This window comes from Orycteropus afer, unplaced genomic scaffold (genome assembly GCF_000298275.1).
Source record: "Orycteropus afer afer isolate SDZICR_OR568_19922 unplaced genomic scaffold, OryAfe1.0 scaffold00179, whole genome shotgun sequence".
In the NCBI taxonomy this organism is placed as follows: domain Eukaryota; kingdom Metazoa; phylum Chordata; class Mammalia; order Tubulidentata; family Orycteropodidae; genus Orycteropus; species Orycteropus afer.
The window spans coordinates 3,634,148-3,648,409 of record NW_006921766.1 but is presented as its reverse complement, the minus strand read 5'-3'; the positions used below and the strand labels follow the sequence as shown (position 1 = coordinate 3,648,409).

Sequence of the window (14,262 nt, the reverse complement as noted above, 5' to 3'; positions counted from 1 at the left end):
GTCTTAAAAAGTATTATTTGTTTTAGATTATGTGTTTATCTGAATGTATTACAAGTACTGAAAGTTCTCTTACCTGCTTGTACATTAGAAATGATTATGGAGTGTGTATAATAGAGAGTGTGTAAGTCCACCTTCAGCCAATACTTGATTGGATATGTTAAAAGGGGAAATAGAATTTGCCTAGAAGAAACACAGGCTTTTGTTTCAAACCCTGTGTGTAGTATAGGGGGCCTAGGTAGAAAACCTGAGCTCCACTCAGTACTACTGAAGGAACAGAAGATCTGCATTTGAAGACAGGACCTACAGGGAAAAAAAAAAAATGACTGTTTGGCTTTTTGAATTTCAAACAAGCAGTTAAGCTTTGGGTGCTTCAAAGCAGGAAAGTCATTGTCCATGAGAGAAACCCCTTTCAGGACTGAAAGTTAAAGGAAGCCAGTGAGTAGTAGGCTTGTAAGCTGCTCACTTGTGATCACCTGGGTCCACTTGAGGGAAAATGCAGCAAAGAAGAAACAGGCTGAGTTTGGTACTCTTTGACTTAGGCCACAGAAGCTAAGGATGAGAGGAAGGGCTGGCTGGTCTGAAGTACAATGAGTTGTGAGCCTACAAGCATTGAAATAGTCCCTGAGGACTGAGGATGTGAGAAGGTGCTGGCTGGTCTGAAGTGAAGGGAATAGTGTGACTCCCAAACTTGGCAGCTGGAACCCATGACCTAGCTGGGATGGCTGGGGCTGAGCTAACCAGAACCTGACCAAATGAAGAGGAAGATGTTTGACACTGAGCTGGTGTTAAGTTGCTGCAATCGATGGCTTACGCTGGGCTGAACTTTGCTTGTTTGTGGATGCAGGTGCCCAAAGTTACAAGCAGAATAGAAGATTCTTCAGTGAGAAAGGAACATGTTTGTCTCCTCAGAGTACTGGTTTGATAGGGATGGGTAAATTAGAAATTGGCTATCTAAATTAGGAGAAGATAAAAGCATGTGGCTGGCTTACACACTTTCATGGGTGTGGTTATTCTTAAATTAATGGTGAAGGGGATGTTAATTTTTGAAGTTTAAAAGGGATAATGGCTAGTAAAGCCGGGGGTGGCCTGCAGTGGAGTAAATTAGCTGGTATGGCTTTTCTAGCCATAAGTCTTTATAAACTCTGTGGTAGAATTTGCTGTGGGCAACTGAGGAGCTCCTGATTGTTAAAGTTATCCACCTGGGATATTTCTGTTGAAAGTGGCACAAAGCAATGTTCTGGGAAGTTCGCTCTCTCAGATGCTTAGAATTCTGATATTTTATGATTGGTTAGTTGGCCACTCTGCCAGGCTCAAAAGGAGCCCTCCTAGAGGCAGAAGGAATCTCTCTGACTGATGGCTGAGAGAGATGAGCTGCTGAGAAAAATGCGCTCCTGAGAGACACATGCTTGTTGAGAAAGAGACACCAAGAGACATGACACTGCTCAGAGAGAGACACCAAGAGACATGCACTACTGAGAGAGAGACTAAGACCATTCATTGGCTGAGAGACAGCAGGCTGAGAGAGACTGAGTGTGTTCTTGAACTTCAATTGTAGCCTGTTGCTTCCTTAGTAAACCCCATAATCTGTGAGTTCTGTGTGGCCACTGCAGCGAATTATCGAACCCAGCAGAGAGGTGGTGGGTGCTGAGGAAGGAACAGTTGGTGTCAGGGCTGGTAAAAGGGCTATAGGGAGGCAGCGTGTCTGGCCTCACAGGGATAGGCCTTGTGCTGTTGATGGTGATTCTGTCTTCCTCTTGTGGGGTTAGAGAAGGTCAGAAGATATGGCCTCCCTGCCCCTTTGGCATAGTCACTCCAGACACAGAATTCACAAGTCCAATGGAATGAGGGGCCCCTTCACTAGTGCTCCTGGGGAGCCAGTGAGAGGTGGCTCAAACTGTCATAATTGGTGAAAAAAAACCCAGGCTTCATTATGTCCCTCAAAAGTTGTGGGTTTTATATTAGAACCCTCTATCTAAATTAACATCAACTAAATGTGGAGAGAATCTGTTTGCATGAACAATGTTCACTTCGAGGATGGAGATGCATATTAATAACAAAACAATAGTGATGATAATGGTGATGGTAATAATAGTGGTTATGGTGAGGGTGGTGGTGATGATGGTGATGATGATTGTAATGATGAGGATGATGATGGTGATGATGATAGTGGTGATGGTGATGGTGATGGTGATAGCACATGCAACAATTACTTCCTGTATGCAGGCACTGTGCTGAATGCTCTTTGTGGATCACTTCACACTGGTTGGATGCCCTGACTTTCTTCATACCCATAGTTACCATTCAGGAGACCAAGTGGTTCTAACCCATCACTCTCTAGAATGCCATGCTAGTAAATCACTGCTCAAGTTCCTGGCAGGCCTCAGAAATCTTTTTGGCACACAGTGGAATTTAATGGGAACCAGTAAGCATAAGAATAGCCTATGCAAGTGTTCTTAAAGGCCTTGGGGTCACTTAACAGATGGAAGATCATTTCCTGACTTTATACAATCAGAGGTGAGCTTGCTGGAGAAAAAGTGTGGCATCATGGAACACTTGCAAGGGGCAGGAGGTTAAAGAAAAGTTCAGGCTGAGCTTGGTTCCCATGAGTCCATCAGGGCTGGCCTGCCTCATGGTGGCTACAGGTAACAGACAGACAGAAGGAAGGCTGACTGGAAATGGTGCTTTTTGAGCCAGGTTAGGAGGTCTGTGTGGTATGTGCCACATTTTCTCACACTTATTTGTGGCCAATTTGAATTTAGGGATGTCTCATCTCATTTCATTTGGCAGAAGTTGGGGAAAGGAGTTTGGGACCATGGAAAATTTTGAGCGAATAATTCATCTTTGTTATCCCCATAGTATGAGGCTCTTTCAGGGATGAGAGACAGGGTCCCTTACACAACCTCAAGTAAGAACCCCATAGTTGTACAGGGGCCATCCTGGGACCTGGCTCAGCATCCAGAAGGATACTCAGATCCAAAGACCATCATGACACTCTAGCCTCAGGGCCTTCATAATTAGTGAGGCTCTTCTTTGCCTTCTGGCTGCCATTTGCCTCTATTGCAAGTGCTGGACCTCCATTCCTATGGCTGGTCCTAATGCCCAAGTCAGAAACCCCAATTAGCCAGGCTCCACGAACTCTGACCAGCTGCCATGTCCAGGTGTGCAGCCAATAGACTAAGACGGAAGGGTGGCAGGCCAGCATTGTGCACATCAGGACCATGTACCCCAGGAGCTCCCTGGTACAGCTTCCTAACACTGTGTAAGGCAGAGACCTGGTTCTGCTTGGGCAGTGACCCATGGCTTCAGAACACATGGGAAGAAGAAAAGGGCAAGATGGCCAGTTGCCAGGTGCCCATTGTGGCCTCATCGGGTGACTGCATGTTCTTGCTGATTCATGAAAGGCTCTTCCACGCTCCCCAGGAGGTCCATTTTCAGAGCTCCCAGCACCATATCACAAGGAACAGGTGCCCTTCAGTCCTCCAGACTTCCAGAGCAATGTCTCAGCAGCGGCATTCACACATCCCACAAAGTTGCAAGATGACAAATGCAGCTCCTCAATGCAAAACAGGAAAACTGCTCACAATAATTAGGGGGAAAAAAAATCCTGGGCTCTGGTCAAATCCACAACAACATCCACCACCCCAGACCTATCCCACAGCCCATGTCTCACATGCTCACACAAGCAATCTATCTCCTTTGCTTTCTATAAAACTAAATTCAGATAGAGACCAATGAGCCATTTGAGGGGTGTGCCCTTCTGATATTGGGATTCCATTTTAATCATGTGTGGGGGCCAGTGCAAAAAGCACAAGGGGGTGGCATCCACTGACCCCCTCTAACTTCACAAAGGGGAGAATCATTTGTAGCCTTTTTTACCAATTCTGACACCAACCTTCCCTCCCATGGCACTCACTACTTCTCTGCTAGGTTTAATAATTTGTTGCAATAGCCACACAGAACTTGCAGACAGTGCTCAATATTATGAGGTTTATTAGGGAAATAACAGGTTACAATTCAGGTTCAGGAATGTACTCAGGATACAATTCTTTGATCAGGACAGTCTCCTCTGCCATGCCCAAAGGCACGCATCTCTTTAGCGTTCAGCCTCTCAGCCTGGCCTCTGCCTTGCTTGGGCAAATGTTACAAAGGTCTTCTAGCTCTACTGCTAGGTACACTCAGGTGCACCCCACTCTGCCAACAAGCCTCTTGCTCAGAGGCACTCAGCTTTCTTGTTCCATGGGCCAGCAAACCTGCCAGTCTGCCTCGTGCCAGTCTGCCTCGTGCCAGTCTCTCAGTTCTGCTGCCACCAGTCATCTCTGTTGGTCGTCTCTACCATTTCTTTGCCAAGGAGGTCCAACACAGAGATCTTGGGTCCAAGGATGCACTTCATTCCACATCCAGCTCTTCTCTCTTGATGGCAGTGAGATCCCTACTTCTGCTTCTAGAATTGCTCATTTTAAGCCTAGCAGAATGACAAAACTGTTTCGGTTACCTAGTGCTATGCTAACAGAAATACTCCAAATGAGTGGCATTAACAAACAGAGTTTATTCTCTTACAGTTTGGAGGTTAGAAGTCCGAGTTCAAAGTGGCAGGCTCTAGGGGCTGGGTGAAAGCCCCTCCGCCTTGGGCTTCAGCTCTGTCTGGAGGCTTTCTTCACTCAAGCAGCTTCTGGCTAATGAGCCTGACAAACACAACATCAACAAGTAAAAAGGCACAGTCCTAAGACTACCAAACCACATGGCAGGCCACTAATTCAAATCCAGAAATTATCCCAAGATCAGCAGGCAGTCATGGCAGGCTGCTGAATGACAACTCAGCTACATGCAGGATTCAAGAGTGCCAAAAGCTGCAGACCATTCCCAACTCTTTTCCTTATATATTGGAAGCAGACCACACCCTTAAGGCAACTACTCAGCTGCTCCAGTAGATTCCACCAGGGAGTTGATTATCAGTATCACTATGGGAAATAACTATATCCAGCTGCCCAGCCACTCAACCTTAACTACCACACTAACCAGTCCCCACATTAGAATTCTATACACCTATTTCCATGGTTGTAGTGCCTAAAGCATTTGACTGCTAACCAGAAGACTGGCAGTTCAAACTCACCAGCCACTCCTCGGAAGGAAGGTTGGGCAATCTACTTCCATAGTGATACCGCCTCAGAAACCCAAGGAGGGGTCGCTGTGAGTCAGGTCCGACTCAATGGCACATAACAACAACAACAACCCGCATAAGGGTGCCATGTACCTTATTTACATTACTAACAAGCTATCCAGTCCCCTTGGTGAGCCACAAGTACTTCACATTTGCATAGTTCCACCCAGTATCTGGTGGGAGTCACAAAGACCATGGCCAAAAGAGCCACACTAAGTAATTCACTGACCCACAGCTGGGGAGCAGTTCAGAGTCCCCAAGACCAGACTTGTTAAGATGTGGCCTCCATGTGCTGCTGGGAGGAGAGTGCTTGTAGCTGAGTGGACTTTTCCTGTGAGGTCAGCCAGCTCAGGATTACTGTTCTCCCACTCTGGAAGATCAGAAAGGTGACAAAGAGCGAAGCAGGTATAGGGCACCCAGTCTGTGCCCTCAAGATTGGCTACTGAGATGGCTGGAACCTTCTAAAAATCAAATTCTTATGTGCATCAAAAGACTTCTTCAAAAGAGAAAAAAGAGAACCTACAGATTGGGAAAAAAAAAATATTCAGCAATGACTTTTCTGACAAGGGACTTATCTCTAAAATTTATAGAAACTTCACACTTCAACATCAAAAAGACAAACAATCCAAAAAATGAGCACAAAATATGAACAGATATTTTACCAAAGAATATATTCAGGCAGCCAACAAACACATGAAGAAACATTCACAATCATTAGCCATTACAGAGATTAAAATAAAAATAACCATGAGATACCATCTCACCCCAGCAATAATAGCAAAGCACAGAAAATAACAAATGCTGGTGAGGATGTGGAGAGACTGGGACTCTCATACACTGCTGGATGAGACTGTAAAATGATACAACCACTGTGGAAATTGGTATGGCAATTCCTTAAAAAGTACCATTTGAGGGGGACCAGGTTTGCTGGTCCGATAGAGGCTGGTGGAACCACTGAGACTATGGCCCCTAGCTGCCCTTCAGGTCTGGAATTGAACCCACACCTGTGGCTTCTAGCCAAACAAAAGACAGGCATATGAGTTGAACATTTACCTGAGGTAGATACACTCCTTGGAGGGAACAATCATGGGAGAAAGAAGGGCTTCTTATGCACAGGGAGACAGCTCAGGGGGCAGGAGTACATGGAGTGATGGACACAGAGAAAAGGTAACTATCAGGAAGAAGTGGGTGGGGAGCTGTTGCATTGTGGTAAATTTTGGTCAATGTCATGAGACAAAGTGTATGTGAACTGCTGTATGGAAAGTCAATTTGCTCTGTAAATTTTCACCCAAATCACACACACACACACACACAAAAGGTACCATTTGATCCAGCAATCCCATTACTAGGTATATATCCCAAAGAAGTGAGAGGCAGACATGAATAGATATATGCACACCCATGTTCATCACAGCACTATTCACAATAGCAAAGAGATGGAAACAATCTGAGGGCCCATCAGTGGAGGAATGAATAACCAAACTGTGGTACATACACATAATGAAATGCTATGCAACACTAATGAATAATGTAAAATCCACAAAATACCACATAACATGGATGGACTTGGAGAACATTATGATAAGTGAAATAAGTCAGTCACAGAAAAAATATTGTATGAGTTCACCATTGTAAGGAGCTCTGGTAACGTAGTGGCTAAGGCACTTAACTGCTAACCAGAAGGCTAGCAGTTCAAATCCACCAGCCACTCCTCGGAAGGAAGGTTGGGCAATCTACTTCCATAGTGATACCACCTTGGAAACCCAAGGAGGGGTCGTTATGGGTCGGGACCGACTCAATGGCACATAACAACAACAACAAAGGAAAGGTTTATATATGGAAGGAAATTTTCTTTGTCGATTACCAGGGAGGGGAGGGAAAATTGCTAGATGCAGATTATATATATCTTAAAGATTATTAGTGGTTTATTAGTGGTTACCAGGGCAGGGGTAGGGGAGAAAGGGAAAGCTTTTGTTTGCAGGGCAATTGAGTTTATGCTAATGGTAGTAGAATATTTTGGAAAAGGATGGCAACAATGGTAGCACAACAAGAAAAATGTCATCAATGTCCCTGAGCTGAAAGTTGCTATGTTGGTGAATGTCTTGGTGTGTATGTTTTTTCACCACAATAAAATTTTAAAAAATTAAAAAAAGAATAGCTACTGAGCAGGAGATGATGACCCACATTCTCCCACACCACCACAGCCCAGCAGGGCCTCAGGACCCAACTGAATTCAAGCCCAGGTGGAGTTAGGTCGTTCTCAGGCTTACAGCTGGGACAGACAGCCCTACCCTGGCACTCCCTACAGAGGTCTCTCATGGTTTTTCTGCCTGCCCATATATAGCATAGTGGCCAGGCCTTAAGGGGTGGCTATCACTCCAACCCCCGCAGTGTGCCTGCACCCCCACATGGTGTCCCAGGACACAGAGGCCACAGTAGCCTGGATGGCAACAGAAGACTCCAGGAGTCTAATCTCTCCTTCCATCTTGAACTAATGGCCCTTGATCAGACTGAGCCCCCAGGGAGGAAAGGATGGAGAGCCCGGGAAATGAAAGTGAAAATCAGCTCTAAATACAATAAAAAGCTGCACAGTGAGGAGGATGCCTATTTCCATGGCAACGGGGTACAGAAGGACCAAGCACCCGGGCAGAAAAGCCTCAGCAGGGCGGCCAGGCACTGAACAAGTGCCTTATCTTCTTCCACACTGGGATTTCAGGAAAACAGCTGTATTCAGTAGTGAAACCATATCGCTTGGTGAAAGCTTTCGAAACCCTCTTGTGAAATGCAGACTTACATAGCGCACGTGTGTACATGTTTATACCAAAACCAGACAAACTCATGGCACCTCAATGTGTGTCAGAGTAGAAATACTCCATAGAGTTTTCAATGGCTGATTTTGGGAAGTAAATCACCAGGCCTTTCTTCCAAGGTACCTCTCAGAGGACTCAAATCTCCAGTGTTTTTTGGTTTGTAGCCAAGTGCTTAACCATTTTCACCAACTCCTAAGTGTTTATACAAAAGCAATAATAATAATGCTATACATTTTAATTACACAGACCAAGGTCATCACTGCTCAGAAATGTCCTTTACTGGGGTGATGATGGAAGTCCTTTTATGGATTCATTTTATTAGCTTATTCATTTTGTTATTATTTTGCTCAGTTTATATTAAAATCTCCCTCTACACGCACAGCAAACTGTTGAAGCAACTCAAGATTTCTGCAGGTATTGAGTTGGGGAAAGGAGTAGTGGCATACCAAAAAAATTATACCAAAATCTCCTTTTTCCAAAAGGAAATAGATTTAATATTTGGAGTTTGAAAGTAGTATAGGCTTATTATAAAACTTCCAGAAGATACTGAAGAGGGAAAAGATCAGCAATAATGACAGTAGCCAATTTAATGAGGCCCAAATGTAAACCTTCCAGATGTTTTTCTATGTATAATCAAAAACCCACTGCCATTGAATCAATTCTGACTCATAGCGACTCCCATAGGCTTTTCAAGGCTGTAAATCATTACGGAAGTGGACTGCCCCATCCTTCTCCTGCAGAGCAGCTGGTGGGTTTGAATTCACTGAGCTTTTGGTGAGCAACCCAATGCCTTAACCACAGCGCCATCAGAACTCCTTTTTTTCTATGTATTAAAAATACCAAACTCACTGCCATCAAGTCTATTAAGACTTATAGCGACCCTCTTTGGGTTTCCAAGGCAAAAAAATCTTTACAGAAGTAGATTGCCCAGTCTTCCTTCTGCAGAGTGGCTGGTAGGTTTGAACTGCCAACCTTCTGGTTAACAGTCAAATCCTTAGGCACTACGCCACCAGAGCTCTTATAAAAACCACTAAAAATATCGGTGTTTTAAAATCTTTTTTCACTTACTACATTGAGAAAAATAAGTACATAAATTGCAACCAATGCATGGGTGTTCTGGTTACCTAGTGCCGCTCTGACAAGAATATACCACAAATGGGATGGCTTGAAGAAACAGTTTATTCTCTTACAGTTTGGAGGCTTTAAGTCCGAGTTCAAAGTGCCAGGCTCTAGGCGCTGAGTGAAAGCCCCTCAAGCTTGGGCTTCAGCTCTGCCTCCTGTTCCTGCCCCACTGAAGCTGGAGGCTTTTCTTCACTCAGCCCCTGTCTGCTGAGGCTGACAGGCCCAAGATTGACAAGTAAAAAGGCACAGTCCCAATGTTACCAAACCACATGGCAGGCCATTAATTCAAGTCCATTGAAAGTCCCAACGTTGACAGAGCATGGCAGGCTGCTGAACAACAACACGTTTACATGCAGGGTTCAAATGTTCCATGAGCTCGAGACCATTCCCCAAGGTTTCTGCTTATATACAGGAAGCAGACCACATCCAAAGCAGCTACTCAGCTGCTCACAGCAGATTCCACCATGGAGTTGATTACCAGTCTCATCATGGGGAATGCTACGTCCAACTGCCCAGCCACTCAACCAGGCCCAGCCAAGTTAACACACAAACTTAACTACCACAGTGGGACATAGATATTTCCAAAAGACAATACACACACATTTTTAACCTACTATGTATTCTTTTGTCCTCAGAGTTTGGTAAATTTTCTTTGCATTCTCTTGAATACTAGTGCTTTGTGAACATGTTTTATGCAATTTTTTCATTTTCATTTTTCACTTAAAATTCCCTTGTTTCATGTAATATTCATATTTATCTGATTAATCACATAATAGCCCATCCTGTTGATGCACCATAATGCTTTAAATTATTTTCTATTTTGGGACATTTGAGACATCTAATTTGTGTTTTTGAGCAGCAAATAATTCTTCAATGAATATCTTTGTGCAGAGAGTTCTTTGCTTGTGTTGAAGTCTTAAGATAAATTCCCCAGAGTAGACAGGCAGCCTGAAATTCATTTCTTTGTGACTCTCTATATAGTATTAAATTGCTCTCCACCAAAATGATACTTTATTGACAAATGGCAGTATCTTCTGCTACATTTGACACACTAATGTGCCCCCACTCACTGCCCACCAACCTGTAAATGCCTAACAAGCCAGGTATGAATGGATAAACAAAATGTGGTACATCCACAGGAGGGAATACTGCTTAGTCATAAAGAGACATAAAATTCTGCTATATGTTACAACATGGATGACCCTGGAAAACATTATGCTGAGTGAAGTAACAAGACACAAAAGGACAAATACTGTATAACCTCACTGCTATGAAAAACTTAGAATCAATAATGTATAGAGACAAAAGTTAATTAGTGTTATCGGGCTGTGGGGAGAGGGACATGAGGAGTTGTTGCTGAGGGGCTGTAGAGTTTCTGTTTAGGGGGATGAGAAGCATTTGGAAATGGATGGTGGTGTTGTACAACATCATGAACACAATGTCACTGAGTTGTGCACATAAAAATGGGTGAAATGTCAAATGTTCTCTTATATATATTTTATCACAGTAAAAAAAGAGAGAGAGAGAGAGAAGTTTGAAGTAATAGTGCCAGAACTGATTTTTATTTTTCTTTTCAGAACCAACTGTCCTTGTAAGTACAGTTTCCCAGATAACAAAAGATTGACACCTCGACGTGACGTCCCACTTTATCCCAAGGTAAAACCAAAATTCTGGCTCTAAAAGAAATTGACTCTCCTCATCCACAGCCCCAGGCCACAGCACCCTGATAGCCTGGTCGGCCTAGCTGTCTGCATATCTGCAAGCACAGCTCCCACCATGCCTCTGGGTTGCCACTGCTCCTGTTTTTCTCAGGCAGAATGGTTTTTCTCTTTGACATTTGTTCAGCAGAAGGGATCCTAGACACTTTGCTTTGTGTAAGGAGACTGTAGTTCCACACTGTTGTCCACTCCTGCCCCCTCTGTAGACTCGTAGATCATTTTTACACTTCAGTGTTACTTTAAATAACTTAAATTTTAAATATTTTTTTAAAGTCCACGTCACTGGATCCCCTGTCTGTGAGTAGCATATAATTATTATAAAAAATGTTGGTATATGGCACAAAAGATTTCTCAACTATAAGAGGACCTGCCCTTTTTAAAGCATCTTAAAAAAAAAAAAAAAGAACTCACTGCCATTGGTTGGTTCCGACTCATAGCGATCTCTCCTTGGGTTTCCGAGGCAGTATCACTGTGGAAGTAGATTGCCCAATCTTCCTTCCAAGGAGTGGCTGGTGGGTTTGAACTGCCAGCCTTCTGGTTAGCAGTCACTGTGCCACTAGGGCTCTGGGAAGTAAGGAACATTTTTTTATAAAACAAGTGAGAGAGCAGTCTCACGATTTTGACCACTCATCTTAACAATGCCTTCCACTGATGTGTGAGCAAAATCCTGATCCAAGCAATATTTAGCTCACTCTTGAGCTAACACGAGGACTTCCCCAAAGGGTGGAAACTACCAAGCGTCATCAAAAGATGAAGAGAGAAACAGTGTGGTCTGTCCAGCTTAGAGGGCAGTGACTATGTTAATGTTGGTGGAATGAGTTGGAAGAGGATATTGAGAATAGTTGCACAACTTGAAGAATGTAAACAGTGTTGCTGAACTGTACATGTACAAATTGTTGAGTTGGCATGTTTTGTTATGTATATTTTCACCACAATTTTTTAAAATGTGGTATATACATATGAGTAGGTGCTCTAGTGACACAATGCCTAAGGCATTTGACTGTTAACCAGAAGATTGGTGGTTCAAACCCACCAGTCCACTCTGCAGAAGGAAGATGGGGCTATCTACTTCCATGAGGATTTACCACCTTGGAAACCCAGTGGGGCTCACTGTGACTCAGAATTGAGTCAATGGCAGTGGGTTTGGTTTTTGGTTTTATATCCATATAGTAGAATATTAGTCAGAAAGAGAGATGAAATCCTGAAACATGCTATCCCACATCTGAACCTTGAAAATATATACTGAATGAAATAAGTCAGGCCCAAAAAGATAAATATCACATGATCCCGCTTATATGAATGAAATGTCTGTCATAGACAAATGCAAAGAGAAAGAAAGTGGGTTAATGGTTACAGTGGCTGGGAAAAGGGAGAAATGGGGAGTTCCTGCTTAAGGGGTACAGAGTTTTTGTTTGGGGGGAAGGAGAGCTTTCAAAAATAGATAGTGGTGATGGTGGCACAATAGAGTGAGTGTAGTTAATATTACTGAATGATGCTCATGAAAATGGCAAGTTGTGTGTGGTTTTACCATAATTTTAAAAATAAAAAAAAAAGATTAGGGCTTCCCATGTGTGGTTTGTGGTGGTACCAGTTCCACATATGAGAGAAATGAAGGCCATGCACAAGGCGACTCTTCCAATGCCTGTCATCCAAATAGGGGACAGAAAGGCTCTTGGAGGCCCTGTCAGCCACCAGTTCCCATGAATGAGTGCTCTGCCCCACTCAGCACCCAATGGTGTGCTAAATCTTGTCTGAGATTTTCAGGGGGAGACTAGTGCCCTTTTCTATAAGAAAATCTGGCCCAAATTTCTCATGATCCTGCCTTGGGGAATCACAATGCACAGCCTAGGTCCAAAATGAAAAGGTCAGGCCTCCTTATCAAAGCTTTTGTAAAAAAACAAAGAAACTTAGGAGAAATCACATCTGATTCCCAACACTGTTATAGTTTTCTGTCTAAAACAGCAGCTTCAAGCTTTTTATGAAAATTTAACCTAAACTGTGATATCCACCAGCCACTCCTCGGAAGGAAGGTTGGGCAATCTACTTCCGTAGTGATACTGCCTCGGAAACCCAAGGAGGGGTCTCTATGAGTCGGGTCCGACTCGACAGCACATAACAACAACAATATGATGTAGCTCTGGTGGTGCAGTGGTTAAAGCATTAGGCTGCTAACCAACACATCAGCAGTTCAAACCCACTAGCCACTCTGTATGAAAAAGATGAGGCAGTCTGCTTCTGTAAAGATTTATAGCCTTAGAAACTCTATGGGGGCAGTTCTATTCTGTCCTATAAGGTTGCTATGAGTTGTAATTGACTTGATGGCAGTGGGTTGTTGTTTTGTTTTTTTTTTTAATTTGGTTTTACCCATGGAACCAGCCTCAGGCTTCAGCCCCATTGACAAGCTGTGCTGTGTCAGCTCACAGCTAGAACCAGTGATGGGTTACCAAAGACAGAAACTCAAAATAGCTCTGTAGCTGGTATTTGAATGCATGCCAACTGTTTTTCTTTTTCTTGAATTCACTTAATTATATGTTATATGTTTCAAAGTCAGTTTTACTGAGCTATCATTTACAAGCAGTGAAATTCATTTTTTTTAGGTGTAGAGTACTGTCAATTTTGACAATTTATATAGTCATATGGAGTCCATGGGTGGTGCAAACAGTTACTGCAATCAGCAGAAACCAAGAGGTTGAAGGTTCGAGTCTACCCAGAGGCACCTTGGAAGAAAGACCTGCTGATCTACTTCCAAAAAACCAGCCATTGAAAACCCCATAGACACTGTTTTACTGAGTCAGAACTGACTCTAGCAGCAACTGGTATATGTAGAGAGAGTCGTGTAACCGCTGCCACAATCAAGAGATGGAGCATTTGCATTCCTCCAAAAGCTCCCTCAGGCTCCTATGCTGTCCCTTCCCTTCTCTCTTGCCCAACTCATGACAATCATTGATCAGATTTCTGTCCGTATAGCTTTGCCCTTTCCAAAATTCTTATAAGAGGTAAGCTTTGGTCTGGATACAGGTAGTTTTGAAAGGGAAACAAAGAGAAAGTGGAAGAAACGCCACTACAGTCTTCTAAGGACACCAGCCTTTGTCCCAGAGGGAAAAGCCACAGGTTTCCCGTTAACACCAAACTATTATCCTTTCTAGTATCTGCTCTCTCCAGAGACCATCGATGCTCTACGGAAGCCAACCTTTGATGTCTGGCTTTGGGAGCCCAACGAGGTAAGTAGGGAGGCTGGAATTCTATGGGAACCATAATAAATCTGCCCTCTCCAGCACGCCCCTTATTCTTCCTCCTTGGTTCTTTCTTTAAAAGAAAATTTTGTGTTCTATAAAAGAAAACTTGATTCTCCAGCTTACACCACGTAGACATGGGAGGGTCATGGAGACAGAACTCAGGAAGGGAGATTGCATGAGCAGAGGAGAAAGTGCTCAAGTGCAGGGAGGCTTCAGAC

At 43.5% G+C, this 14,262-nt stretch overlaps 1 protein-coding gene across 1 annotated transcript in view; it reads left to right on the top strand.

Moving 5' to 3' along the window:
* The window catches only part of PDE9A (phosphodiesterase 9A), a 191,687-nt gene that overhangs the window by 165,029 nt on the left and 12,396 nt on the right, over positions 1-14,262 (top strand). Inside the window, exons 9-10 of the mRNA XM_007947308.2 lie at positions 10,668-10,746; positions 13,955-14,029. Coding sequence (XP_007945499.2) covers positions 10,668-10,746; positions 13,955-14,029 — 154 coding nt within the window. The remainder of the gene's footprint in view (positions 1-10,667; positions 10,747-13,954; positions 14,030-14,262) is intronic.